Source organism: Malaclemys terrapin, chromosome 9, assembly GCF_027887155.1.
Source record: "Malaclemys terrapin pileata isolate rMalTer1 chromosome 9, rMalTer1.hap1, whole genome shotgun sequence".
NCBI lineage: Eukaryota > Metazoa > Chordata > Testudines > Emydidae > Malaclemys > Malaclemys terrapin.
In genome coordinates, this window is record NC_071513.1 from 82,278,245 (window position 1) to 82,303,658 (window position 25,414).

Here is a 25,414-nt window from a genome sequence, read left to right on the forward strand (position 1 = left end):
CACTCCGTGAGGAGCTGCCAGATGCAGTGCAGAAAAAGGGGTTGGACAGCATAACAAAGAGAGGTAGGGGGCTTCCCCACCCATCACTGAGATACAGGAGCCGTCTAAGACAAAGGACAGGTTTGGGATACCTCAATAAACTGGGAAGAGGAGGAGCCAGCATGAGGCAAGCCACTGCCACAAATAGGACTGTGCCAGTTGCTCTAAGAGGGATCACACAGCCTTTTTGGAAATATGAAATAACCTTGTCCAGGTTAGTTCAGGAAGAGACTGTTGTTACCATTACACTGGCTGAACATCACTAACAACTATCATAGGAATAAGCAGTAAACTTGGTATTTCTCTTTGCAGACAGTCACATTTATGATGTACCAATATGTTGCCAATTCACTGTAATTTCCTTACCCGATTGCTTTGTAGGGGTTGGAGCAATGACATGGTCTCCACTTGCCTGCGGGATCATCTCCGGGAAATATGGAAATGGGGTTCCTGAAAGCTCCAGGGCTTCACTGAAGGTATTTCTCCTGTGCTCAAGAGAAGTGGGTGCATTGCCTTTGTGAAGGCTTGAAATGAAAGATAAACTGATTCATTCTAATAAAGCTGCCCCTATACCCAGCTCTGTTGATAGGTCAGCTCAGTTTCTCTGGCAACCATAGTCCAGCAGGAGTGAAAATCTGTGTTATAAGAAATTCTCAGTTTCACTGCCACAGTTTAATCCACCACTGTGATCCTGTTGATTAGCTTTATGTGGGTATTCTGGGCCAGATCCTTGCCGATGTGAATTGACCTAGATGTACTGAAGTCAGAGCTAGACCACTTTACACCAACTAAGGATTGATTTGGCCTTCTTTATTTTTCTTCATTCTGATAACAGGGTTTTCCAACCTCTGAGAGCAGAGCCTTAGAAAACCATCTTGGACATAAAGATATAAAATATAGGGGAGCCCAATTCTGGCAATGCCTGTGCCTTACCCTATCACTCTCCTGTTTGAAGGAATTTGATTATGCAGGCTACGCCTACATGATCATAACAGATAATCCATGTCCAGGACTCCAAAGGAAGTAGAATAATGCTCTGCAGCTGTCTAATTGAAGCAAGAATTGTAATGGTTTGTGCTCTCAAATGTATGTTTATTCAAGACAGAGAACTTTATTTCAGAGGGTTTTATCACTAATGTTACCCAGCAGCAGGAGAGCACCAGGCCATAATTACAGGTTGGAGGACAGCAGGATTTTGTCCTCAGCATGACCCACATAATTCCTCTGCACAAAGCCCTGTTACTCAGGCTTTGCATGAAGACTCAGAATACACCTCTAGAAATTAGAAATGTAAAAGACCCACCAGGTTGCATAGTCCATCCCCTCTGCTAGAGGAGGAAGACAGCCTGCTAGGCTGTTTGGAGTGGCTCATGACCCTTAGTGCCTATCTCAGGGCAGACTGTCAGAAAACTGGCAGATACCCCAAACTGCTGGTGTGTTCCATAATTAGATTTCACCAAGCCAGTGACAAATGTGAATTCCTGGATCACAATACCAGTCTTACCATGGAGTCACAGACAGTCCCCTTAGACTCTCCAGTTTCTCATGCCACCCAGACAAACTGGACTTTGTGATAAAATGGTTACTTTCACCAAAAATCACATCACATTTAGGTTGGTTCCAATCCCAAGAGACTAGTCACTTACTCCAAATCAATTGGTAACCTAGATCTTACACCAAACATGCTGCTGGTAGCCAATTCTATAATAAACTAACTAAAGGTTTATTAGCCAAGAAAAGGAAATGAGAGTTATTGAGAAATTAAAACAGGTAAAATATATGCACGAGTCACAGTTTGTCATTCCAAATGGTGGCAGTGATGTAATAAACTGCCAGTTTCCCAAAAGTCTTTTCAGAGTACCCAGATTGTCTCTGGGGATCTCTGCTTTGCATCTGGTACACTTCCCTGTAGGAGTCCAAACAGTCCAGAGATCCAGGATCTTTCCTTGAATCCATACTTACAGCTTCTTCTCACAGAAAACAAGCTGACAGTGTCACTACCCATGTGGACTTTTCCTTTGATGACAGAGACTGAGGAATGCATTTCAAATCTTTGACCTCCGATCATCACACACAATTAGCACTTTTCTGTTAAAGTTCTTCATTTGCATTCCACAAGGCTTCTTTCTTGTTTCATGGGTTATTTAGTTTCAGGGGTATACACAATGTAAATGTTTGCTACTACATTATAACAGGATACAGATAAGTGAGAACAATGCAAGTAACATCCCACTAGTTTTCATGACGTTTAAACACCAAATACAGTTACACATTTAACAATCACTTTGACCTATACTAATACACAAGTGAATTGGCCTGGGGCTCTGATACCTGGTCCACAGGCCACAGAGTATTTTGTATTGTCCTATCCAGTCCAGTAGTTCTAAGATTTCATTGTAACCAAAAGCACTTTGCAGCTGTCTCTTTCAAAACATTTTAAAAACCAAAATGGGTTGGTTTGTCTACACTGCACCACAGTGCTCACTACGGGTAGTATCTAGTTTGCGTTAACGTAGTACTGTTTGAATGAGGATTCTGTTAACATGCACTAAGTTCCTTTTAGTTTGCGCCAGCAGCGTCCAAACAGGGCAGTTACAGTGCAACATTTGGGTGCCCTTTGCACCTGTTGTCCACATTGCAGCCCGCTGTAGAGACAGCCTCAGATTCTCTCCTGCCAAGAGATCTGCTTGGTGCAGGAGTGAGAAGGGGCATCAGGAAACCAGTTATGACTCCTTGATTCTTAGGTCAATCTGTGCTGGCCTGGGCAAAGGTTAGGACAGCCTAGAAGCCTTCTGAACCTATGCCAGCTAACTATCGTTCCCAAGGGAGTGTATGCCAGCTGGGGATTGCTGGAGTGCAGTGTGCTTCAGTCACAGCCCTCCCCATCCCCAGCATAACCACTATGCCAGGGCGCTAAGGAGAGGCAGGCTTAGGAGCTGGGAGGAATCAAGATAAAAATGATGGAATGCAAGGGAATCTAATCTTGCATTAATGAGAGCACTGTTGCTTGGCCACTGGGGGCTAGATTCACAAAGGGACTTGGGTGCCTTTCTGTTATGTTAGGTGCCTAAGACCCAGATTTAGGTGCTACTGGTATTCACAAAATCCCCACTCAGCTGCCACCTCACCCTGTAGGCACCTAAATCACTTAGTGACTTCGTTCTTGTAGTAAAAGTTCCCTAGGCACCAACATTTCTGCCTCTGAACATGCGCACGGCTGCCTCACTCTAGGCATCCACACACCTAAGTCCCAGTGTGGTTCACAAACCAAGGAAGATAGGTGCTTGGTTCCTGAAGTCACAGGCAGGGCTTGAACTGGTAGGCATGTTCGGAGGCTGCCTAACTCCAGAAATGGAACAGTGGGAAGGGAAGCCAGTAGCAAGACTGAGAATTACGCTATAGCCTGTGGGTAAAGCACTCAGCTGTGAGGTGGGAGACCCTGGATCCAGTCCCCCTACTGCAATGACTGTTGATACATACTGATACAGCTTTAACAAGAGAGATTGAGCCCCATATCAGAATATCCCATAGTTCAGTGGTTGTTAGGGTGCTTGCCTGAGACGTGGCAGATCCCGGTTCAAATCCCTTTGCCTCTGTCGGAGAAAAACTCTCTGCTTCCACACTTCATCAGGCAGAGGGGGGACTTGAGCTGGGGGTCTCCCACATCCCATGTGAGTATCCTAGCCACTGCACTAAAAGTTATGAAGGAGCTCCCCCGGCGCCTCCTCTTGCAGGAAACACCTTAGGTGCCTAACTCCAGGAGAGGGTTCACAGCTGAGAATCCCAAGCAGAGCTAGGCGCCTATCTCAGCAAAAGGGGCGGGGCTTGGCACAGAACCTGCTAGTCATCATCTCCCATTGACTAGCTTAAGTGGCTCCCTACCCAGGGTGCTGGCATTTGTGGATTGCATTCTAAGGTGCCTCTATCCCCATGCATTGTATAAGGAGCCTAGGCACCTTACTCAGGCTTTGTGAAGCAGTGTTGTTCCTGTGATTTTCTAGGTGCCTAAAAATTAGGTGTTACATCACTCAGTGACAGACTTCCTAAATCCCTATGTGAATCTAGCCGTAAGTCCCGTCTGCGTAGTAAAAAGAGCAGGACTTAAGAAGGGAATGCATAGCTAAGTGCTTTATTAGCATGATGTGAACAGTGCTTCATCTCCAGCATCTCGGACTTACACATTCTCCACTCACACCCCATTTTGAATAATGCACACTTGCACATAATGAAGTAAGTGCACAGGAAACTCCAGCCTTACTACTATTGTTCAGAGTGGAGGGCTACACCTTGTGCTTAACCTTATATCCTTGCATAACTCTCACTTGCACTGTGCTGGAGTGCAACATCTTACACGCCTGGCTGTGCACTGAACAAGGGAGCAAAGACCAAGGCATTAAGCCTCCCACCTTCCCTCTAAAGATAGTAAATATAACTGGGTCAGATATATCCATCCCTGCCCATCCTAGCTAATATCCCTGATTTATCTTCAGTTAATTCCATAGTGCTGCACCAGAGATTGATATGGCCCACTATCACCGTTTTGCATGAGGAAGCTGAGGCAGAAAGAGGGTAGTGACTTGCCCAAGCTCATACAGGGAGTCTGACACGCCAGAGATAAACCTCAGGATCCTAGATTTCTCTCCTGTGCTTTTACCTCAAGATTTTTCTTCCTCTCTTGTCTAATGTTTTAGAGCATCTCAGAGCCCCAGCCCAGTCATTCTTATGAAACTTCTCTATTATTTTCTTTCAGTGCCTGGAAAAAAACCCTTTTATGAAATGTATTTGAAGTTTATTGCAGCCTAGTGGCTGACAAGGCACCTTCTGTAAATAGTAAACGTTTCGAGTCACTCAGCAGCTGAAAAGCTCATAAAACAGGTTTGTTTAGTGCTACTCAGTGCTTCCAGCAGAATTTTTAAGATGACAAAAAAATAATCTTGAATTCCTCAGAGATACAGGGTACTGTATTCTCTAGAGAAGTGTTTTTCAACCTGTGGTCTGTGGACCCCTGGAGGTTTGCACACTAAGATTTCCAAAGAGGTCTGCACCTCCATTCAAAAATTTTTAGGGGTCCACAAATGAAAAAAGGTTGAAAACTATTTCAATTAGCCCTCTGTGCCAAAGGTCTTGCGCTAATTTGGCCATGTAACAGCTCTGCTCAGGATGGGGCTTTTGGCAATCTGAAGATTAAATAAATAATAGGGGTAAAGATGCTTCCCAGCAGTCCCACCAGTCTACATTACTCCAGCAAGCCATTCAAAACCTTTCATTTGCATAAATACAGGTTTTGTCAGCAGCACTCACAGACAGGGCTTGGATAGGGTAGGAGTATAGGGAATTTATTACATAATATGAAATGTCAGGGCATTTGCAAGGTACATCAGGAAGCTTTTATAACAAAGGGAACAGCAGTAAAGGATTCATATTTTAAATGTGAATATATTCCCCTACCACAGAACTGTATTTAAACAGTAGTTTTTGGAAGTAAATTCTAAATGTATAGCAAGGATAGCAAACGGGCATTTTGTCCATCTTAAGCTACTGTTATGCTGACATAATATCTTGAAAAGCACCTTGCACTGGTAATAAAAATGGTTCATAGTTCTGATTTATTATGCATGAGTTAAGTGGAGTGCAGCGTTTGCCTTCATTAGTTTTCTTGCAGAACATCCTAATTTTATATCTCCTTGCCCACTTTTAAATCCTCATCTCTCTATGCCCCCTATTAATTAAATTCAAAGTCCGAGGCTAGATAAGACTACATTTAGAAGCCCATCGTTAAAGAGTAGCAAAATTCCTTAAAGAACTAAGTAGTTTTTTAAATTTAAAAATGATGGAGCATCACATCATACTAGACTCAGATACAATTCAGTAATTGGTTGGTGATATGTAATTCTCAAAGTGAGTTTTTTAATCTATTTAAATATTGTGTTAGCTTCATTATTAGAGTTTAATACCATAGATTGTTCATAATGCAACTCCTAACTTTACTACACTATACTCCTGTAGGCTTTAACATTACACGCTCTGCCCTGCCCACGCTGTAAAATGGGGAGGAAGGAATAACTTTTGTGGGTGATGCTCCAAACTGGGTTCGTGGATTCCAACGGGAGCATTCTCTGGCCAGAGTGAGGGTCTCTGTAACAAGGAAATTGAGAGTGTTGGGGAAGAAAAGCGAGATCATGGGAGGCTAGAAAGGAGTTTAGTAAGAGTTCACTGTTTGAATGTTGGTATTAGCTCACTTACCCACCCTGGACAATGAGCAATTACAACAAAGCTGGGAACATCAAATGCGTTACACTTGTCTTTAATTCTTTCTCATGCTGCTGTCCTACCGTTAGCACCAATTCAAATCTCAAATTATACACAGACATTGCACAAACTTGTTTTATCTATTAAGATGCAGATATGTAACTTTCTGCACCCTGGACATGCTCTGGGGTTAAGTGCGTAAGAAAACAGCAGAGTAAGGTTTTTCCTCCTGATCTGTACCATGAAGATTAATGGTACTCTGTTACATTACAAATAGAATCAATCTGACATGCCAGAATCTACGTGCATCCAGAACTGTTCATTTTTCTGGCTTGTTTCACTGTAAAAATATTGACCTCTAGCCCCAACAAAAGGCAACACTTTCTCTGGTTATGAAGCCTACTTAGTACTTGCTGTTATCTGTGATGTACTGTCCTTACTGTGGCCGACAGTTTGAAAAATGGCAGCGCATTAAGTCATCAGGGTTTTAACATCATTTTAAAAGACTCAAGATGTTTAACTAAAGAATGTCTTTTGTATCATCTCATGGGTAAAAATCAACCTTCTCCAATAACTATAAAAGGATGAAGGATGTCTCCCCGCATTAGCTCTTCTCAACTTTTTGAGGCTGAGAAATAATAGAGCAGCACTAAGATGAGCATCTGAAAGCATTTCACACACACGCTCTTTTATAGACACTCGTGTATGAGCCAGTGGAGTCAGCAGACCTGGGTTGTGTTCCTGACTCTGCCATTGAATTGCTGTTTGATCCTGTGCCTTAGTTTCTCCATTATAAAATGAGGATAATGCTTAGTCCACCACTACAAAGCACTAAGAGATCTATGGATAGGAAGCACTATAAGAGCTCCAAGGATCTCAAAGTGCTTACAAATATTAATTCATTAACGCCTTGCAACAATCCTGCAAAATTACCCGTTTTGTTATTACTAATTAATTACATACAGACAAAATGCTTGGTGCTGTACGAGACACAAAAGAAGTCACTATCTTTGCCCCTGAGACCTTGGAATCTTAGTAGACAGACAACAGACTTTAGATTTCACAGGTAAAAAAGTGAAGCACAAAAACCTGACTTGCTCAAAGCCACACAATTTATGGAGGAACCAGCAATAGGATTCAGCTCTCCTGTCACCCAGTCTTGGGTTTCAACCACTAGATCATTCTCACTCATTTCTTATAGCCTCTATTAAATTATACTCCTTTTTAATTACAGGTTCTTTGCCTATTAAATAGATTTCAACCAATCTGCTTAAAGAATAGAATTCAGCTCTCTATTACACATATGATATGCATATAGAACAAGTTTAGAATTATCTAAATATTGTATTTGATTGTAAAGAATCTATTTCCTCCATGAAATTCACAAATCAAAGTATAAAAATATCTGTTGTAAACTGGCAGTATTCAGATGTGGATCCAAATTAGGTTTATATTAGAGTTCAAGGTTGAGGGTGAAGGTTCAGGGTTAGACTAGAGGGAACTGAAATCTCAAATTGTTCCGATTAATTTTTATAAACATTGAATGGTGATAGTTCATAAAATCAGCTGTTCTTCCAAGATCCTAACACCTTGAGCCAATATCTAATGAGAAGGGCTGAGATTTTGCTTGCATCGTCCCCAAATAGGAAAATAGAACCATTCTGGGTTTGGCTCCAACCAGGAACTAAAAGTGAATGGGGTGGTTTCACATTCCAGGGTCCATATTCAAGGTTTTAGTTTTAGCCCATCTGTCGTATAAACCAAACAAAATATCAGTGTGGAATCTACAAGATGACTTATTTTTTCCCATCATCATTTTCATGCAGCAGCAGTTTTGTATCATTCAAGCTCAGTTACTACCTCCTGAGTGGGCAAAGATTTGAAAAAACAAAAACAAAAAAACAAAGCTGCCCATAACAACTCTGAATTTTTAATTGAATTTGTAATCACGGTCTGCAGTGTGGTTGTAGAGACATGACTTAGGCTTTGTCTACACTACCCACCTTTTAGAGACACAGGTGTGCCGTTAAAAGGCGCACAGTATAGCTGCTGTTTGACGGCAGGAGAGAGCTCTCCCGCCAACAAAAAACTTTCACCCCCAATGAGCGGTAGCAGCTTTGGTGGCAGGAGAGCGCTCCTGCCGACAAAGCTAGGGTCACCAGATGTCCCGATTTTATAGGGACAGTCCCGATTTTTGGGTCTTTCTCTTATATAGGCGCCTATTACCCCCCCAGCCCCGTCCCGATTTTTCACATTTGCTGTCTGGTCACCCTAGACAAAGCACTGTTCACATCAGCGCTTTTCGTCAGTAAACTTTTGTCATTCGGCAGTGTGTGTTTTTTTAACACCCCTGAATGACAAAAGTTTTGACAACGAAGTTTCAGTGTAGACAAACCCTAAGATCTCTGCGGAACTCAAAAGCTTCTCTTTCGCCAACAGAAGTTGGTCCACCCACCTCATCTTGGTAATCACTGTTAGTTTTAACCTTCCAATATACTTGATTCCTAGTGCTACCAGTGGCTAAAGGAAAAAATTGTAAGTGAAGAAGGAAGAAAACAGCAAATAAAGCTGAAAGACCTTTCCCCAATTGCAGATCGTCTTGGATGCACACTACCTCAGCTAGCAGTTGGTAAGAAATACTGAAAGTATAATTTATTGCTGCTTTCTCCCCTCTTGCTTGATACTTGATTTGGTTCACATCATAGTATTGAAAAAAAAAAAAAAAACACTCTAGAACTAGTGTAATTCATATATACCAAATGTTGTGCTTTGCTGATCTTTGGCAGATCATTGAAGACTGTCTTACACAAAGCCATGAAGCCATGGGTACTCCATTAGTATTCACTCATTCCCATTTACATCTCTGAGAGAGAGAGAGAACTTAAAAGCCTTAATAGCCAGAGAACCAGCAGTATCTCTGGGACCTGCTGCATTTCAAATGGCACATTCAAAGTGACAGCCAGCAAGGATAGCTTTCTGCTTCAGAAAGAAGCGATTTTAAATCAAGTGATCACTCAGAAAGACAGATTAAGTCAAGTGATCATTTAGATAATAGAAACTGTAGACCAGGATGCCAGGGATGGATGACGATTGATGATGTAAGATGCAGTGCTACTTTATAAGGAGGCATGCACTGAACGAACATGAGTATATGAAAAGGAAGAAATGCTTTAGAGTAAAGTAAAATGCCAGTTTAAATTACTACTCTGTATTCTTGACTCATCATCCTTTGGCAAAGACAATATCCATTTTCTTATAAAACAGCAATAAAGTGAGCTAGCAATTACTATGAAATAATCACGAGTGCCTTTGTTTCTTGCAGTGTCCCAGGAATCTGGTACCTTTGAAATAGGCACAGACCACCTGATTAACTCATGCTTTATAAATACAGCTAACAGAGAAACCTTTTTTCAAAAGGAGAGGTCATTAATAATTTTTAAGTGTGCTGTCTTCTCCATGCTTGCCTTGAGTCATTACTGAAATGTTGCACACATATGGCTGTCAGAGAAGTGATCCTGCAGTTTAAATAACTTAAGTAACCACTCCTGTCCCCTAGCACCAAAAAACAAAAAACGTGCTCCTGCATCAGTTTATTAGCAGCTTAAGTGGTCAGATGATGGAAGATCTATTTCATAGTTTATCTTTCAGTATTATGCACAGGAACTAGATATTAAAGCCTTACCTATAATCACAGGGACTGAATAAATGCTGACTAAATCAAGATGCTGGGCAATTACCCTTTCAGCGGTTTACCAGTGTAGTATATAAATCAGTGGTACATGCTCATTGGGAACACTTTTTTTCTGGTCATCCATCTCAAAAAGGGTATAGCAGAAATAGATGGAGGTTGGATTAATACAAATAGAGGCATGGAAAGACTTTCATATGTTAAATAGTTTGGGACTGTTTAGTTGAAAAGGGAAATAACTTAGGAAGAAGATAAAGCTATACAATATAATGAATAATATAGCAAAGGCAAATTGGGCAGTCCTATTTACCCTTTCCCATAACGTGAGAACAAGAAGACATTCAATAAAACAAAGGCAGCAAATTCAAAACTGAAAAAGGGAAATATTTACACAATGCGTAGTTAGCCTGAGGAACATATTACAACAATGTATCAAGTGCTATTAACATTTTTTAAAGGATTTGACATTTACATGGATAATGAGAACATTCAGTTATATTAGATGGGATCCTTTAAAAAAAAAAAAAAGAAAGAAAAAAAATAAGGATATAAACTTTCATGCTTCAGGACACAAACCAACCACTATCTGACAGGGATTAGGAAGAAACTGGCTCTATGGACGAGTTATTCTAAGGGGTTTCCTGCACCCTCCTCTGAAGCATCTGTTATTGACCATTGTCCTCAGATAAATGATTCTGGACTAGACTGATCTAGATGCAGTATGACAATTCCTATGTTCCTAACAGTCATGTGATTTTATTCCCAGCATGGTGCCTGCGAAATGAAGGTGTGAGTTCTGTTCTTCTAGGATCTTCCAATCCAGAGCAACTGATAGAAAATCTTGGAGCCATTCAGGCAAGTAGTGTACGAATAAATCCTACTAGTATCAAAAGCGTTTCCTTACAAAAAAAAAAAAAAAAAAAAAGTAAGTGTTTCAGGGAAGCATTGTACTGAGTCTAGTATGTTCAGTATCCTGGATTTAAAGGTTTACTACATTTTCAGTTCCTCTGCAGTTCTGACACTTTAATTAAAGAAACAAATATACTCTACTTCACTGGAGCCCACAAATATTATTTTCCAATCTCCAGTAGTCTTCTACAGGAGAATTTAAAAACAGAGGTCTGCGCTGACATTAAATATCTCATAGCATTTTTCATGAGGGGCTTGCACGGATATCCTTGACCACAAACTTCCCTCCCATCACTGTTCAATGATGTTTTACATGTGCATAGTTTACAAAATGCCCTGAGATCCTTAGAAGAAAATTACAGCAGACCTTCTAGTATAGTCATGACAATTTGGGAAGGAAGGAAGGCAGGCACAACAAATGTAAACTATTTACCATACAGAGACAGAGAGCTGTTACATTATTTTATACAATTGGTTTAATTTTGGAAAACCTGTTTAACCAAGAATAACCATGAAGCAATCCTGTTAATATGTGGGCTTCATTTTTTCTTCATCCTTAGGTTCTTCCAAAGATGACATCACACGTTGTAAGTGAAATAGATAATATTCTAGGGAATAAGCCCATCAGCAAGAAGGACTACCGATCATAATGCAATGCATGGTTACACAGGACTGCATGGTTAAAATAGTGCTCTGTATATAGTACAGTACTGAATTAATATCCAGTCATTAGAATCATGCAGCAGCTTGCTGCTTAGTCTCTATTGTTACTGGATTTTTCAAGGTGTGTGCTGTTGCTACCAATCTGCAGTAAAATTCAAAAGCACAGTTGATCTCTCATACAACTGAGAATATTCTTTGTATTTTCTTATCTCTGACTAAAGTCATTGACTCTTACTTTTCTCTTAGCACCTCATGCTTATGCAGTAAAATACACATATCAAGCAAAAAACAAAATACAAAAACTATTTATATCCTTTAGGTACTTGGTAATTAAAGAAGGATGTACAGATATATTTTTTCAATGAACAAAAACAAAACTTACGGTTTTAGTAAAGACGCATTCTAAGAAATTTCAACTATAAAAATTCTTCAGCTAGATCATCGAATGAGCGAGTTCAAAATTTTCAAATGCAATTTTTATATAGGCTTTAGGCTGTAGCTGAAAAAGGACCTTACAGTAAAAAGTCAGAAAATTAATTACCACATGGTTCAGCTTCTAAATAGTTCAGTTAAGAATTTTGCATATTGAGTGTGCTCAGCTGTTCATTATATAATTCACAATTGCTGTAAAATATCAGAAAACCAGATATTTGTTTTGGTGAAAAGGTTACATTTACTCTGACTGTATCCTGGAAATCAGCCATAAGTAGTATTTTTGACAAGGTATTTTTAAACAATGAGTTTTGTGAAAGTGTTTCATCCTTACACAGGAAACACTGGTACATTTATCAGTTAATCTGCCCATTTTAAGAACAGCTTCATATCGTAACCTCACTTTGCTTTGTAAAATGCATTTACTATAACTTCAGTAAGTGTATTTCACACATGTATTGCATACATATACACTTCCGAAAGAGTACAGTACATATAGGGCCCTTGTATACCATATTTCCTAACTTCATAACATAGGAGGGTTGCACACATTTTCCAGATGACACATGAACAGAACATACTGATATTTTTAAAGTTAAAATGTTTTTCTTCTATTTCATCCAATGATCGATGGTATGTGTAAATGAACTTAGGTTCTGTATATTAGAACTGCAATCTAACTTCTGCTTGTACACAATAAAAGCATTTTGTGCATCTAACCTTATAACTAGAACATTTATTACAATCAGTGATTCTGTTTTTAGGACAAGAAAATACATACATTACGCTCAGCAGCAAGGTGAAAACAATTTTGCAAGATCCATAAAAATATTAAATTGAGATTTTTCCATTGAAATGAATGAGATATAAATGATCTCTTTGGCCCACCAAGAGATTACTACTTTTTCAGTGATCAGCCGCCCAAAAGAGGGCATATGGGGAAGAAAAAAGCCATTATTTATTGTTAGATGATGAGGGGGACTTAAAATGTTTGATCCATATTTTGGTAAAAGATATTTAAATAAGAAGTCAAGAAACTGCACTGATTTAACTCTTGTGTGAAGTGGAAGGGCTTCAGGAGTTAGTATACCTTACAAAGGTGAAAAAGTAAAATGCACTCTTTTGCAGGGTACCGACTGAACTATTCCCTTATTTATGTACCAATCCCTTTTCTCCTTTAGGACACATTCCTTATGTTTTCCCCTCAGTCATACAGGAATCCTGCACTCTCTGTGTGTAAGCCAAAGTTAAAAATTCTTGCCTGTTATAGAGATTAATGTAATAAATATTCATTAAAAAGGGAGATGGCACTGTCCTTTATTCAGAGAGAAAACTAATATGAAGAGTCAAGTGGTCTAATAATTTGGCAGATAGCAATGGGATGCCAAGCAACAAAACTTTTAGGCTAACCTTCATTCTACTTATGGAATTGGGAGTCTCTCTAAACCAGCTGTCGGGGGCCAGCGCAGGTTACAGTATCACACAATCTTTGTCACTTTAGACACTCCTACCATCTCTGTGATTTATAGACACTGATCTCTTCTAAAGGGAAAAGGAGAGCGAGGGAAACACGTGGTTATGCAAGCATGACAGGATTTGGAGAAAATGATGGGGATTTAAATTAAGAGTCCAGAAATTATTTGGGTTTCAAATATTTGTTAAGCTTCTTATCCTATAACATCCTATAATTCTCAGGAGAAACTCTGACCTTACAAAGATGGTCTCCAGGCCTTAGAAACATAACCATTCCAAAAAAACTAAGCTAAAGAGAAAAAGTTAGTAAAATATTCAATGAGCTGACAGTAACAGCATTTCACTGTTGGTAACCTGTCACTTAGAGAAAAATATCAGCAACTTCCTAAAAGGCTGAAAATCTAGGTCCCTCTTCTGCAAATACATGTTCTTAACTATGCGAGTACTGAAGTCCCATTTTAAGAGTCAATGGTACTACTTGTGTGTTGGATGGATTAGGGCCCGAAATGTATTCTGCCTTGTTCTTCCTTTTTGGTTTCTATCTCCCCACAACTCTACCTCAGTGCAGAAGTGGGTGTTTGTTGTTGTTGTTGTTGTATAATGAATCCCATTGTGCTAGGCCCTGTACAAACAGAGTAAGAGGCAGTCCTTACCTGTGATGTCAAGCCTACCGTTCTCCAGTGGCCCAGGGCAGAAAAGACCACAATTCAAGGTGAAAACACCTGAAAGTCTAGAACAATTTTTTGAAAGACATCTTTCTGCAGCAGCAGAAAAAAAACCAAAAACATACACATCCAAACCTTTCCCCCTCTGAAAGTCATCTTTAAGCTTCTCCATGTAAAATACTTAGACAAACCCTGCATACTCTAAGGCAAGCCAGACCCAATACCTGCCGCACTCTGGAACTGCAAATTGGAAGTTCTGCAGAGGCTTTATTTAAATATTAAAAAGGCAGTTAATCTTCCTTGTAGATGAAAATATAGTATACTATCACATCTCGTATTTCAGCATTGCATTTATTTTAACCTGTCCCTATGTTCAGTTTTTAGGATGCCACAGATTTGTATAGGCAACATAGCCATTGTGTTAGCTATAAGTTTTGGTATTTAGGGGGAGGGGGAAGAGAAGGAGAGCAATTGGAGCTTTGAGCAAATAGCAGAGCAGTTTGGGGTTGACGACTACGGACATTGGTAGGAAAATCTAGCATATCCCCATCCCAGTCAAAAAGGGGTTAAAGACATCCTCTGGGCAGTCAGCCCCAATCCAGCACACCAATGAGGTGTGTCAAACCTGGAGAAGGTCAGGTCCTTAAAAGGGAGGATCTCAGCTCAGCTGGAGGTGGCACACTAATGGAGCAGGGTTGGAATTCAAGCTCCACAGGCCCAGGATGTAGGGTTGCAGACTAGGGGATACCACTTGAGACCCTTGGTTGCCAAGGGCCCTTCAGAAAGGAGAGTGGGTGGTTCTTTTTCTTCCTTTGCTTTCCCAAAACCCTGGACTCTGCCTTTTGTAAGCTCCTGACTGTCATCTTGACTACTTTAAATCTTCCCCCACATGCACACTGGAAAGGAGGCAAATGTCCTGGGCAACACTGCTGGAAGACTCCAGGACAACCCCCCAGCAATACCATGGTCAAGGATACAAGAGCGTTACCCTTCCTTTGTCCCAAGGGGTGCCAGAAAGGTATAAGCTACTACAGTTAAAATATTATCATCTTTAGGTTTGACTTAACCCATTCATCCCAATGGGTTAATTCACATTCACAGCTGTTTCAGGATATTTTCCAACAGAACTTTCTTTAGGCTTATTCTTGGCTCATACTTTCAAGGTTCTTTGCTAGACCAGGGACTTGGTTTATTTTAAAAAAACAACATGGAAGCTTTTACTCTGAAGCACAACTCCATAGGGCAAGGTGAGGCTGCCACAATCACAGAGCTCTACTGATAGTCTTCCACCTGAAAACCTTAGAAATTTAGAAGGTAAATATCAAGCCCACTACAGTCAGTATTCTTGAACTTTTTATTAAAACATTTCAAATTATAAGTATTAAGAGATGGATTGTCACTTTTTGTAACTAATGGGTTAAGCTCTTTTATACATATCAAAAAAAAACCCCATCATATTTGCAAGTCTGCCATAGAGTTCAGAGCATGGTTATTTTCTGTGCTTTGGAGTGGTAGCCTAATTCAGTTTATGGAAACACCAATGGAAACATTTGACAAATCATCCTTATTATGATTTCAAAGTACTTCCAAGGAGTTAAGCTTATTACAGCTTTTGATATGGTATATTTCCTTCCTTCCTTCTGCCACTTAAGTTTGATTCATTCAATTTTATTTCAACAATATCTTATCAAGTAACCAAAGCTAAATTCAAAGTTTGCTTTACATTTATTGTTGTAAAAAAGCTCAAGTTTTCAGACTGTTTATACCTCCCACACTTAAGTCTTGAATGAAATTGGATCCACCCACAAATATGAACAGATGACCACTGTTTTGTCTATTTGGAGCCTGTAGACAGCAGGGCGATCAGTCCAGATGAAGCACTTATAGACAGAATGTAGTTTCTGTGGGGAAAAAGTTAAGGATGTAAACTTAAAGCTACCACAAGTAACATCTCTTACAATAAACATAGTAGGAGTCTGAAGAGAAAGGGTGGAAACAGAGTTTTGCAATAGGTACTGCAGCATACTTGATGTCTAGTTTAGAGACAGACGCTATTAGGAATTAAGCCTATTTATAAGTGTGCGTGAATTTTAAAAAACAAAGCCTAGACTAGCCCCCAAAGAAAAGTTTTAAATGCTGTTAACAGGCGTCCTAGCTTGAATACTGCATCAAATTAGTGCTGCATGAAGTAAGCGACTTCAGCGCTGGAGGAAATGATTTCACATTCAAGAAATTACTGCAGAGTAGGAAAAAAATATCCTGTAGCACAACAGCCCACAACATTTAAATTTCCTGACAAGAATATACCATAGGGCAGTTCCACATAAATGTTAACTAGCTCTTACTGCAGCACACACCATTGTATCAAGTTATCCATTCCACGGCAGCTTCTTCATAGAGTTCAAATGAGACACCCAAGAACGTTCAATGCTAAATGAGAACAAAAACCATCAGCATGCAAGTACGGGTTGGAGCTGCCTTGGTAATCTCTATTTAGACTGTTCTATAACCTAATGCCCAAATGTTACTGGACAAACTAAATTGCTATCAATAAAAAACTTGTGAACAGTTCTCAGATTGTTTACAGTGAAATTGTAAAGGATACACAGTGGGGTTGAAATTCTTCAATAGAAAAAATGAAGCAATGATGACCAAGACGAGAAAGAGGGTGTTGTTGTAGAAGATAGAAAATGTTGTTGCTTCGTAATCTGCAACTTCGTTTTTCTTCCACAGAATTCTATGTATAAATGCAAATAAATTATTTTAAATATTTGTAGATTAATACAAATCTGGATACTAACACCACTATTGCAGCACTCCTTCAGAGATGGCACCTTTTATGTCAGTAAAAAAAGGACACTGAAACCTCTCGATAAAATACCTTTTACCATGACAGAATGAGTTACTGAACATCAAAAGTCACCATAATAGGATTATACGTCATTTCTGTCACTGATAAATTAATAAAAATCAGATGCATGCAATGCTGTTAAACACGGTTCTCTTTTCTTCTTTACATAACTGAATATGAAAAAACCACAAGGGCACAATTGTGTCCCAAATAACCAAGTTTATTAACTATACAAAGACATTCCCTGCCTAGCTGCATACATACTGCTCCTCTGACTGTTTTCAGACTGCTTCGAATAGAAAATGCAGTCTGTGCTACTTGAGGCCTGACAAGGTACTACAGGAATAACCTATATTTATTGCGTATACATATACATACTTAAGTCACGTTCTTCAAGAATCTAGGTCCAAAGGTCACAAAAACTGAACTAGATTTATTACTAGATTGAGATGAATACTCATTATTTTGCAGGTACAGTGCCCATGCTGTCAATCCAAGGGAAAACACGGTCCTTGCTCTAAAAAACTGATGGTTCAATTCCCAGAAGTATTCGTCATAAGTTTGTGGTTTTTTAATAGATATTAAACTAAAAAGTATTCCTAATATACCCATCACTCAAGTTCTTAGTCATTAAATACAAATTTGAGATCCACTTTGTCTATACTAACACAGCTACCCCTCTGATACTTGACACTTTTGTCTATAAAGGACCTAACCTTCACCACTCCTTAATACAGCTGCTCTTTTTTTTTTAAGATCTATTGTTCAGACTCAGTTATAGGAAGGCTTTTGTGAAAAGCTGAGTTTTCATGTTTCAAAGACAGTCAGTCTTGGCCTCTCTGATCCCCTCTTGATAAAGGGTTCCTGTCATAAATATAAAGGGAAGGGTAACAATCTTTATGTATGCAGTAACATCAAATCCCTCCTGGCCAAAGGTACAGAATCACTTACCTGTAAGGGGTTAATCAGTCAATTAACCTAGTTGGCACCTGACCAGAAGGACCAAGGGGGAAAAGAAGATACTTTCAGTCTGGGGGGCGGGGGATTTGTTTTTGTTCTCTCTCGGGACAAAAAGAGAGATCAAGCAGGTAACCCAGCTCTTACAGAAATTGTAAGTAATAGCAAGGAAATGTGTTAGATTATCTATTGTTTTACCTTGTGAATTTTCCCTATGCTAAGAGGGAGGTTTATTCCTGTTTTTGTAATTGAAGTTGAGCCTAGAGGGGAATCCCCTGTGTTTTAAATCTTTTTATTACCCTGTAAAATTACCTTCCATCCTGATTTTACAGAGGTGCTGCTTTTACTTTTTTCTTTATAATAAAGTTCTTCTTTTAAGAACCCAATTCGTTTTTAGTGTCCTAAACATAAAGGGTCTGGTCTGTACCTTTATTAAAGGCAATTTGTTGGTATATTATACTCAAGCCTCCCCAGGAAAGGGGGTCAAGTGGCTTGGGGGGATATTTTGGGGAAATAGGAACTCCAAGTGGTCCTTTTCCTGAATCATTTGGTGGTGGCAGCAATACCGTCCAAGGGAAGGAATTTGTGCCTTGGGGAAGTTTTTAACCTAAGCTGGTGGAATATAAACTTATGGGGTCTTTCATGTGGGTCCCCACATCTGTACCTCAGAGTGGGGCGGGAACCCTGACAGTTTCAAAGACAGACTTTCTGTTAACAACCCTGCCTCAGTTCAAAAGTGCTTCACCATGGGCTCCATCAGCTGCAGAGTTCCCACTGACTGTAGATGTCTTCTCAAGTCATGAAGCAAGAGACAGTGCCTAATATCCTATCATGGGCCTTTAAAATTAGGAGCCTATTCATTTTTATAATGACAATCAAAGGAGATTACCTCTCATCCTTCTCTTTGCGAGACATCTTCCTATTGTCTGCCTCAGAAAGTTTGCGAGTAACTTCTTTGGAAACAGCATCTTCTCTCTTTTGGGCTACTCTGCAAGGATATGAGTTTAGATCAGAATCAAAATATGGAAGTTCAATAACTACAGTTTCTTCCCATTTACATTATGGAGTCAAAAACAAACCAAAACATTTAGCAACTTTGTATCACATTAAACAGACACCAACTGAAAGCTAGTTGATTTTTAAAGAATTAGTCAAATGTAGTTTCTGGTGCTATAGCTGCCCATGAGGAAACAAAAAATTTTTTTTTTCCTTTTAGTTAATGTCTTTCCACACACAAATGGGATAGACCTACACAAACAGTAGAAATCTATTGCCGATGTAAGGGAAATAGTACGACCTTTCTTGTATGTTTGGTGTTAAGGTCATCAAATCACAGACAACTAAAAAAAAAGGTTTCCCTCTGATCTTTCAAGCTACAGTGATCTCAGGAGTTACATGCAACAATTGTAAAAAGAGGCTTAAGCATGATTTTCAAGTAATAGTCTCATAAACCCTCAGCACACTGACGTTTTGAGACAGCAGTCATTCACTTGGCTGAGAATGCTCATCTCCACAGTGAAACCAATGACATTTTAATTTTTCTTCTGTTGGTTTAGGATTTTCAGCAGAAATTTACCATGCAAAATCTGAGCTTGATACTTAAGAACTCTATTCAATCAAAATTTAGGACAATTCACTGTCCAAAGCAATATCGGAAGTCATGGAAAAGCAGATCAGAACTTCCGAAGCTACTCCAATCCTTATGTAAAACAAAGAATTTTTTTTAAACTAGAATTACATTTTAGAGCAGAAGAGGAGATGCGTTCTTAGAGAATCTCCTTCATGCAGTGGACCCCATGGGTCCTTTAAGATACTCCTCCTAGTGGCAAATGATGCCTCATCGAGTTGAGCCTTATTCAATATGCCAGAATTAGGTAAAAATTTGAATAAACAACCCACTGTAAATGTTAATTTCACTATCTCTGTTATGAAAAGATGCATTCAAATTGTTAGCAAGCTTACTTGTGTTTGAGAACAAACTTGACGTTCTTGTACGCAAAGGCTACCAGATATGTACTGACAAGGGTCATTACACTGTACAGGACTGCAGACTGAACAAGATCCATGTGCCATATCCGCCAGTACAGCCCTAAAAAAACAGAATATTCATAAAGATTTAGTCAGTCCCCCATTAAGTGAGACAGGTTACTAACATTTTTGTCTTCACTACACTTTATCTAGAATTAGTCAGATGTGTTGGATAGAAACAGGACAGAGCTAAGAGGACAGGGCTGTCCATTTTTGAAGAAGTCACTTCCCTGAGGCAGAGAAGATCTATGTTTTATGGGGCTCATCTGTGACACTCTCACAGCAAGGGTGCTAGAACTAGGGGTGCAGAAGCACCCCTGGCTTGGAGCGGTTTCCATCATATACAGGATTTACAGTTTTGTTCAATGGCTTTCAGCACCCCCACTACACAAACTGTTCCAACCCCATTGCCACGCAGTTAGGCGCGGGGAAACTGAAGGCCAAAGTAATCGCGGCAGGATTTGGAGGCGATGCCTCCCTTCAGCTTGCCGGAGCAGATGCTTCCGAGGACGCTGCAATTTCAGAGCGGGCGGTATGAATCGGGCCCCCCCTGCTTCGCATGGCTACTAACGGCCCCACGTCTCCCTTCTCCGGGGCAGCCGGCTGCCAGCGCCGGAAGATGGGCTCAGGGAGTCCGCGCTGCCGGAGGGCCCCGGCTCAGGACGTAGCCGCGATACGCTCATGGCTCAGACCCCCCACGTGCCACGTCGCCACCACGGAGGCTGCCTCGAGCCGCGACCCCTCACCCGGGACAGCCAGGCCGGAAAGGAAGCGGCGGGAGCCGAGCCTGCCCGGCCCGGCCCCTCAGGGATGGGGATGGCGGCCCGCGGAGAGCCGCGCCGCGCGGGCACTCACAGATGGGGATGGCGGACACGATGAAGGCGTTGCCGAAGAAGAGCGCCGAGGACTTGGCCGAGAGGTTGCGGCTGAAGTCCTGCAGGAGCAGGTCCTCCTCCGACTGCTGCCGGGCCCCGCTACCGCCTTTCGGAGCCATCGCGGAGACCAGCCGAGCGAGCGACCCTAGCGCTGGTCCTGCCCGGGACCCGTAGCTGAGGCAGCCAACGTACACTCAGCACACAGCCGAAGGGCGGGAGCGCCTCTGCCCCGAGTCCTTCCGGGGTCAATTTGCAGCCTCGCCGCTCCTCGCGGCCGCGAAACGCCCCGGAAAGCGGCTAGTTTCCGCTGCCTAAACGAGCGGATCCCGCCGAGAAGCGTCGTATCAAAGAAACGCCGGAGAACATATTTTGGACTCGCAGCAGAGCAGGGATCACTTCCGGGTCACCAGGCCCGGCCGACGTGGAAGGCGATGGGTGCGGGGGAGGTGGCGAGAGAGGTGGAGCGGCGTAAGCGCGCCGAGATGCTGAACAAGCCGGTCGGAGGGCGGAGCGTCCTCCGCCGGTATCCGGGCCGGGGGAAAGTGCCCTGGGTCGCAGCTGGGAGGGAGCCCCGTGGTCATGGCCAGCCCTCCCCCCGCCACAGCCCCAGGCCACCCAGCCAGGGGAAGCCGTTATCGTTCGCTCCTTTCACGGGCAGCTAAGCGGTGGCGCGAGGCAGGTCTCGGATGTGCCGGGGTCAGTGCTCAGCTCCGCCACGGCCGCTCTCTGTCACCACCGGCAATTCCCTGTAGCTAGTGAATTCGCTCCTGCAGCCCTTTGCATAAAGTGTCACAGGTGCCCCTGCGCAAGAGATGGCCGCTGGGATTGGCCCAGGGGAGCTGCCGCAGTCGGTCTGTCCCACGGTACCAGTGCAGCCGGTGGCGCCTCCCGCTGGTCGTGCTCTGAAGTGCCACAGCAACGGCCCACGGTGACCTCACCCTGCTGGGTCATTGCTGGCCTTGTAGTGATTTCACACCTACGTGTCAGCCCTGCACCACAGCACACTGACCTCGCACCGAAAGGGCTGTGCTGCACCAACATGAGCATGCAATATCAAGAGGTCGCCACTCTACGCCCAACATGGTAAAGTCACATAAGAACGTACGGACTGTATTACACCTTATGATACCGTTTCCTCAAGATCTCATCACCTTCCAACACTGCTGTTGCCACCTGCTCTGATTACTGTAACTGAGAGCACAGAGATCTGTCAGCTTGCAGGATTGGGGACCAAGTTTTTTGTTTAAGGTAATGTGTGTAATCGCCTTCTGTGATAATGTCAAAGGACATGCCCCACTAGGACATTTTGAATTATGAATTCTAAATTAGGCTAAGTACATTGAAAAACTAAGAAACCAGGAACAAAGCTTGTGTGTGAGAAACTAGAGAAAAGAGAGCACTAGTAAACAACATTTACTGTTTGTCCTAACTCCTAACCACCCTTTTAAAATGTAGTTGGCATAGCTCCTTTGCAGCCATTTCTCTCTCGCTTCTTTCAACTTTTGGAATTTTCACCAGTAGTCTTGGGAGAATATTCCATAATCTAATGGCTCTTGCTATTAGGATATTTTCTTTGGTGTAATTTTGTTCCATTACTCCATGTCCTCTAGGACAAAGCAGTTTTCTCCCTCCTTAGTATTTACCCATACATTTACACATGCATGAGGATAATTTACAATTTCTTTATTATTGTTTAGCCAAAATAGAAATTGTTAGTTTTTAATCTTTTCTCATAAATCAATCCCTCTTGCAGCTCTCTGCTTAATTTTCCAATTTGTCGGTATCTTTGATGTGAGAAAAAATAAGTGCTGTAGGGAAGTGGTACCTGAAAGTTTCAAAATTAATTTGAGAGAGACATCCATGAAAAAATCTAAGCATGGTTGACTCTTTCTGGACCTCCTTTTGTTAAACTGCAAACTCATACAGAAAGTTGATTTAATTATTTGAAATTTACCAAAATGTAGACCAACAAGACTGCTATTGTGATAGCAGGGCTAATGTCAGTGATGTCATGCTACCTATGGGCCAATGGGGAAACAACACATCGGCAAATGAGTTCTTCCCCCAGTTCTCAGTCATGGCTTGAAATAGAACTAAGGCATTTATAACCTTTGGGTGGTGCTGTTACTTCTTCTCACACCTAGTACCCTTAGTCTGCAAAAATTGGTTCATGCTGTACCTCCCTCCTATTACAACACTATTTTATTTTAAGCACTACTGGTGAGGTTTTTATTTTAAGCACCATTGGTGAGGTTTTTAGCGCTGTTTTGCATTTTCACTAAATTGTAAAATCTAGTAATTAGTAATGGGATTCCCCATATAGTCCATTCACCCCTGTCTTAAAGCCATTTTTTGTCTATCTCCAGACAATACAACTACACTAGCTTGTAGTTGGAAGGATTTCTTCACACCCCAAAAGGGTTAAAATATTAATTAAATAACAAAAAGCATAAATTCTTCAAAAAAGAAGTTCCATAGCTCCAAGTTTTTTAAGGTATTTAGGCACCTAAGGATGCACAGCAGCACCTTACTGGGATTTTCAAAAACACCTAGGTGCCTAACTGCCATGGCACCTAGACATTTTTGAAAATCCCATTAGTTGCCTATTTTAAGGCACCTAAATACCTTTAAAAATATGGCCCATAGTGTCCCAGTTCATCGCTGCATCTTTAGGTTACACTAAATGTGTCCTGGAAATGCTTTATACCTGCACCCCAACCCCCTGCCGCACCCCGCACCCATCCTGCACCCCAACACCCTGCTCTGATCCCCCCTGCTGCACCCCTCCTGCACCTCAACCCTCTGCTGCATCCCACGCCCCTCCTGCACCCCAACCCTCTGCCCATAGCCCCCTCCCACATGCTGCACGCCTCCCTGCACCCCAATCCCCTGCCCTGAGCCCCTTCTTGCACACCGCACTCCCTCCCGCACCCCAACCCTCTGCCCCAGCCCTACATTCATGGCCCTACATGCAATTTCCCCACCCAGATGTGGCCCTTGAGCCAAAAAGTTTGCCCATCCCAGTACAGTGCAAAACTCAATCATCTCAACCATGTATTGTAATATAGTCTAACAACATGGTATTTCATCAATATGAGGGGGACCTTTAAATAAAATTCATGTCTACTCACCAAAAGAGAATTTATAAGGACTTTACTACACACAAAAATTGCACTAATTTATCTACATTAGTTTAGAAATTGGGTGGGCACTCTAAACCAATTTAAGAGTGTCCACACAAGGGGATTACACCAATTTCACTAAATCAGTGCAATCCCTTTGAGTGGACACTGTCAAATGGGTTTAAGAATGCCTTATATCCATTTAGCTGTATTCATAAACTAAACCAATATAGGGCACACAAACCGATTTAGTTAAATCTGCACAACTTTTGTGTTTAGACAAGGGCTAATTCTATGCTACATGTGACCTCTTTCTAATAGAAGGGTCCTATCACATGGTAAAAATGATTGTGTGGATGGCAGCCCCATGTTTCCTTTCATGTAGGCTGGTGCCTATTTAAACTAAACTGGGTTGGAACATTCTTGGTTTTATAGTTCACTTTAATTTATGTCAAATAACACTAACTTAGAAACACTTCCAAGAATTTTAAGAACTAACCTGAGTAGGTGAGTTACTGTCTCACATATAAGTAACAATCAGGGGTGAAAGTAACTTAAAGGACTTACCGGTACTCCAGAGTCTTGCGGAGGGGGCAGGGCCTCAGCCGGAAGAGGCGTAGCCTCTACTGGAAGAGGTGGGGCCTTTAAATCCCAGGATTTTTAAATCAGGATTTAAAAGGGCTTGGGGATCCAGCTGAAGCTAGGCGCCCCGGGTCCTTTAAATCACCCCCAGAGCTACTAGCTGCAGAGGTGGCTGGGAACCCTGGGTAGGGTGACCACACAGCAAATGTGAAAAATCGGGACGGGGGTGGGGGAGGTGCCAGTGCCCTTTTAAGGGGTGTGTGGGGGAGACAAGTGTTTCTGGGCTAACACCTCAGGAACTTCTGCTTAATGTGTGCTGCTTAATGGAATCAGTCCTTCCCCAGGGGACTGTTGGTCCAACTCCTACACTGAAGAGCTATCTTTTTTGAGAGATCCATCCATACTGTACCTATACATTTAGAACATACCTGGATCAGAGTAGATTTAGATCTGTGAAGCAAGACAATAAGATTTTGTTTTCCCAGGAAGACATTCATACGGATGTTCCAAAGTTAGCTTTTGAGTGCCATACCCCCACATGGTGGGAGCCAGGGAGGGCAAGGGACTACGTTGCACCATGCCCACCAGTGCCCTGCTTTCCCTAGATCCTCCCTATTTCCTAGCAAGTCAGATATCAAGGATTTTTTAATCTCCCTTCTAGGCACATAAAAGAGTGCAGGGGACACACCGGTGCATGGCTAGTAGTAGGGGAAGGCAGGGCAGGGGTGAATGAAGGACAACTGGAATAGCCTGCATGAAATATACAAAATACTTAGAGAAAGTTTTGTCAATTTCAGCCACTGCACTCTGCAGGCAGGACAAAACAAAAAGAGATCTGAGATTGCACCCTATGTTCTTATGCAGGCAGCTAGAGGGGAGAG

General features: G+C 41.6%; 3 protein-coding genes across 5 annotated transcripts in view; 2 read left to right on the forward strand and 1 right to left on the reverse strand.

Annotated features, from left to right (window-relative positions):
* The window catches only part of KCNAB1 (potassium voltage-gated channel subfamily A regulatory beta subunit 1), a 257,521-nt gene extending 241,517 nt beyond the window's left edge, over window positions 1-16,004 (forward strand). For all 3 annotated transcript variants that reach the window (XM_054040307.1, XM_054040309.1, XM_054040308.1), the window contains 4 exons: window positions 421-515; window positions 8,797-8,917; window positions 10,743-10,831; window positions 11,446-16,004. In XM_054040307.1, coding sequence (XP_053896282.1) covers window positions 421-515; window positions 8,797-8,917; window positions 10,743-10,831; window positions 11,446-11,535 — 395 coding nt within the window. In that variant the 3' untranslated portion in view covers window positions 11,536-16,004. The remainder of the gene's footprint in view (window positions 1-420; window positions 516-8,796; window positions 8,918-10,742; window positions 10,832-11,445) is intronic.
* SSR3 (signal sequence receptor subunit 3) lies at window positions 15,459-21,049 on the reverse strand. The gene is made up of 5 exons (XM_054040310.1): window positions 20,810-21,049; window positions 19,889-20,015; window positions 18,816-18,914; window positions 16,724-16,855; window positions 15,459-16,019 (listed from the first exon to the last, which is right to left on the reverse strand). Exons 1-5 carry the CDS (start codon window positions 20,946-20,948, stop codon window positions 15,953-15,955), a joined length of 564 nt encoding a protein of 187 aa, XP_053896285.1. The 5' UTR covers window positions 20,949-21,049; the 3' UTR covers window positions 15,459-15,952.
* A 285-nt stretch (window positions 21,050-21,334) lies between these two features.
* The window catches only part of TIPARP (TCDD inducible poly(ADP-ribose) polymerase), a 69,363-nt gene continuing 65,283 nt past the window's right edge, over window positions 21,335-25,414 (forward strand). Inside the window, exon 1 of the mRNA XM_054040305.1 lies at window positions 21,335-22,077. The gene's annotated coding sequence lies outside the window, so the exon portion shown is untranslated. The remainder of the gene's footprint in view (window positions 22,078-25,414) is intronic.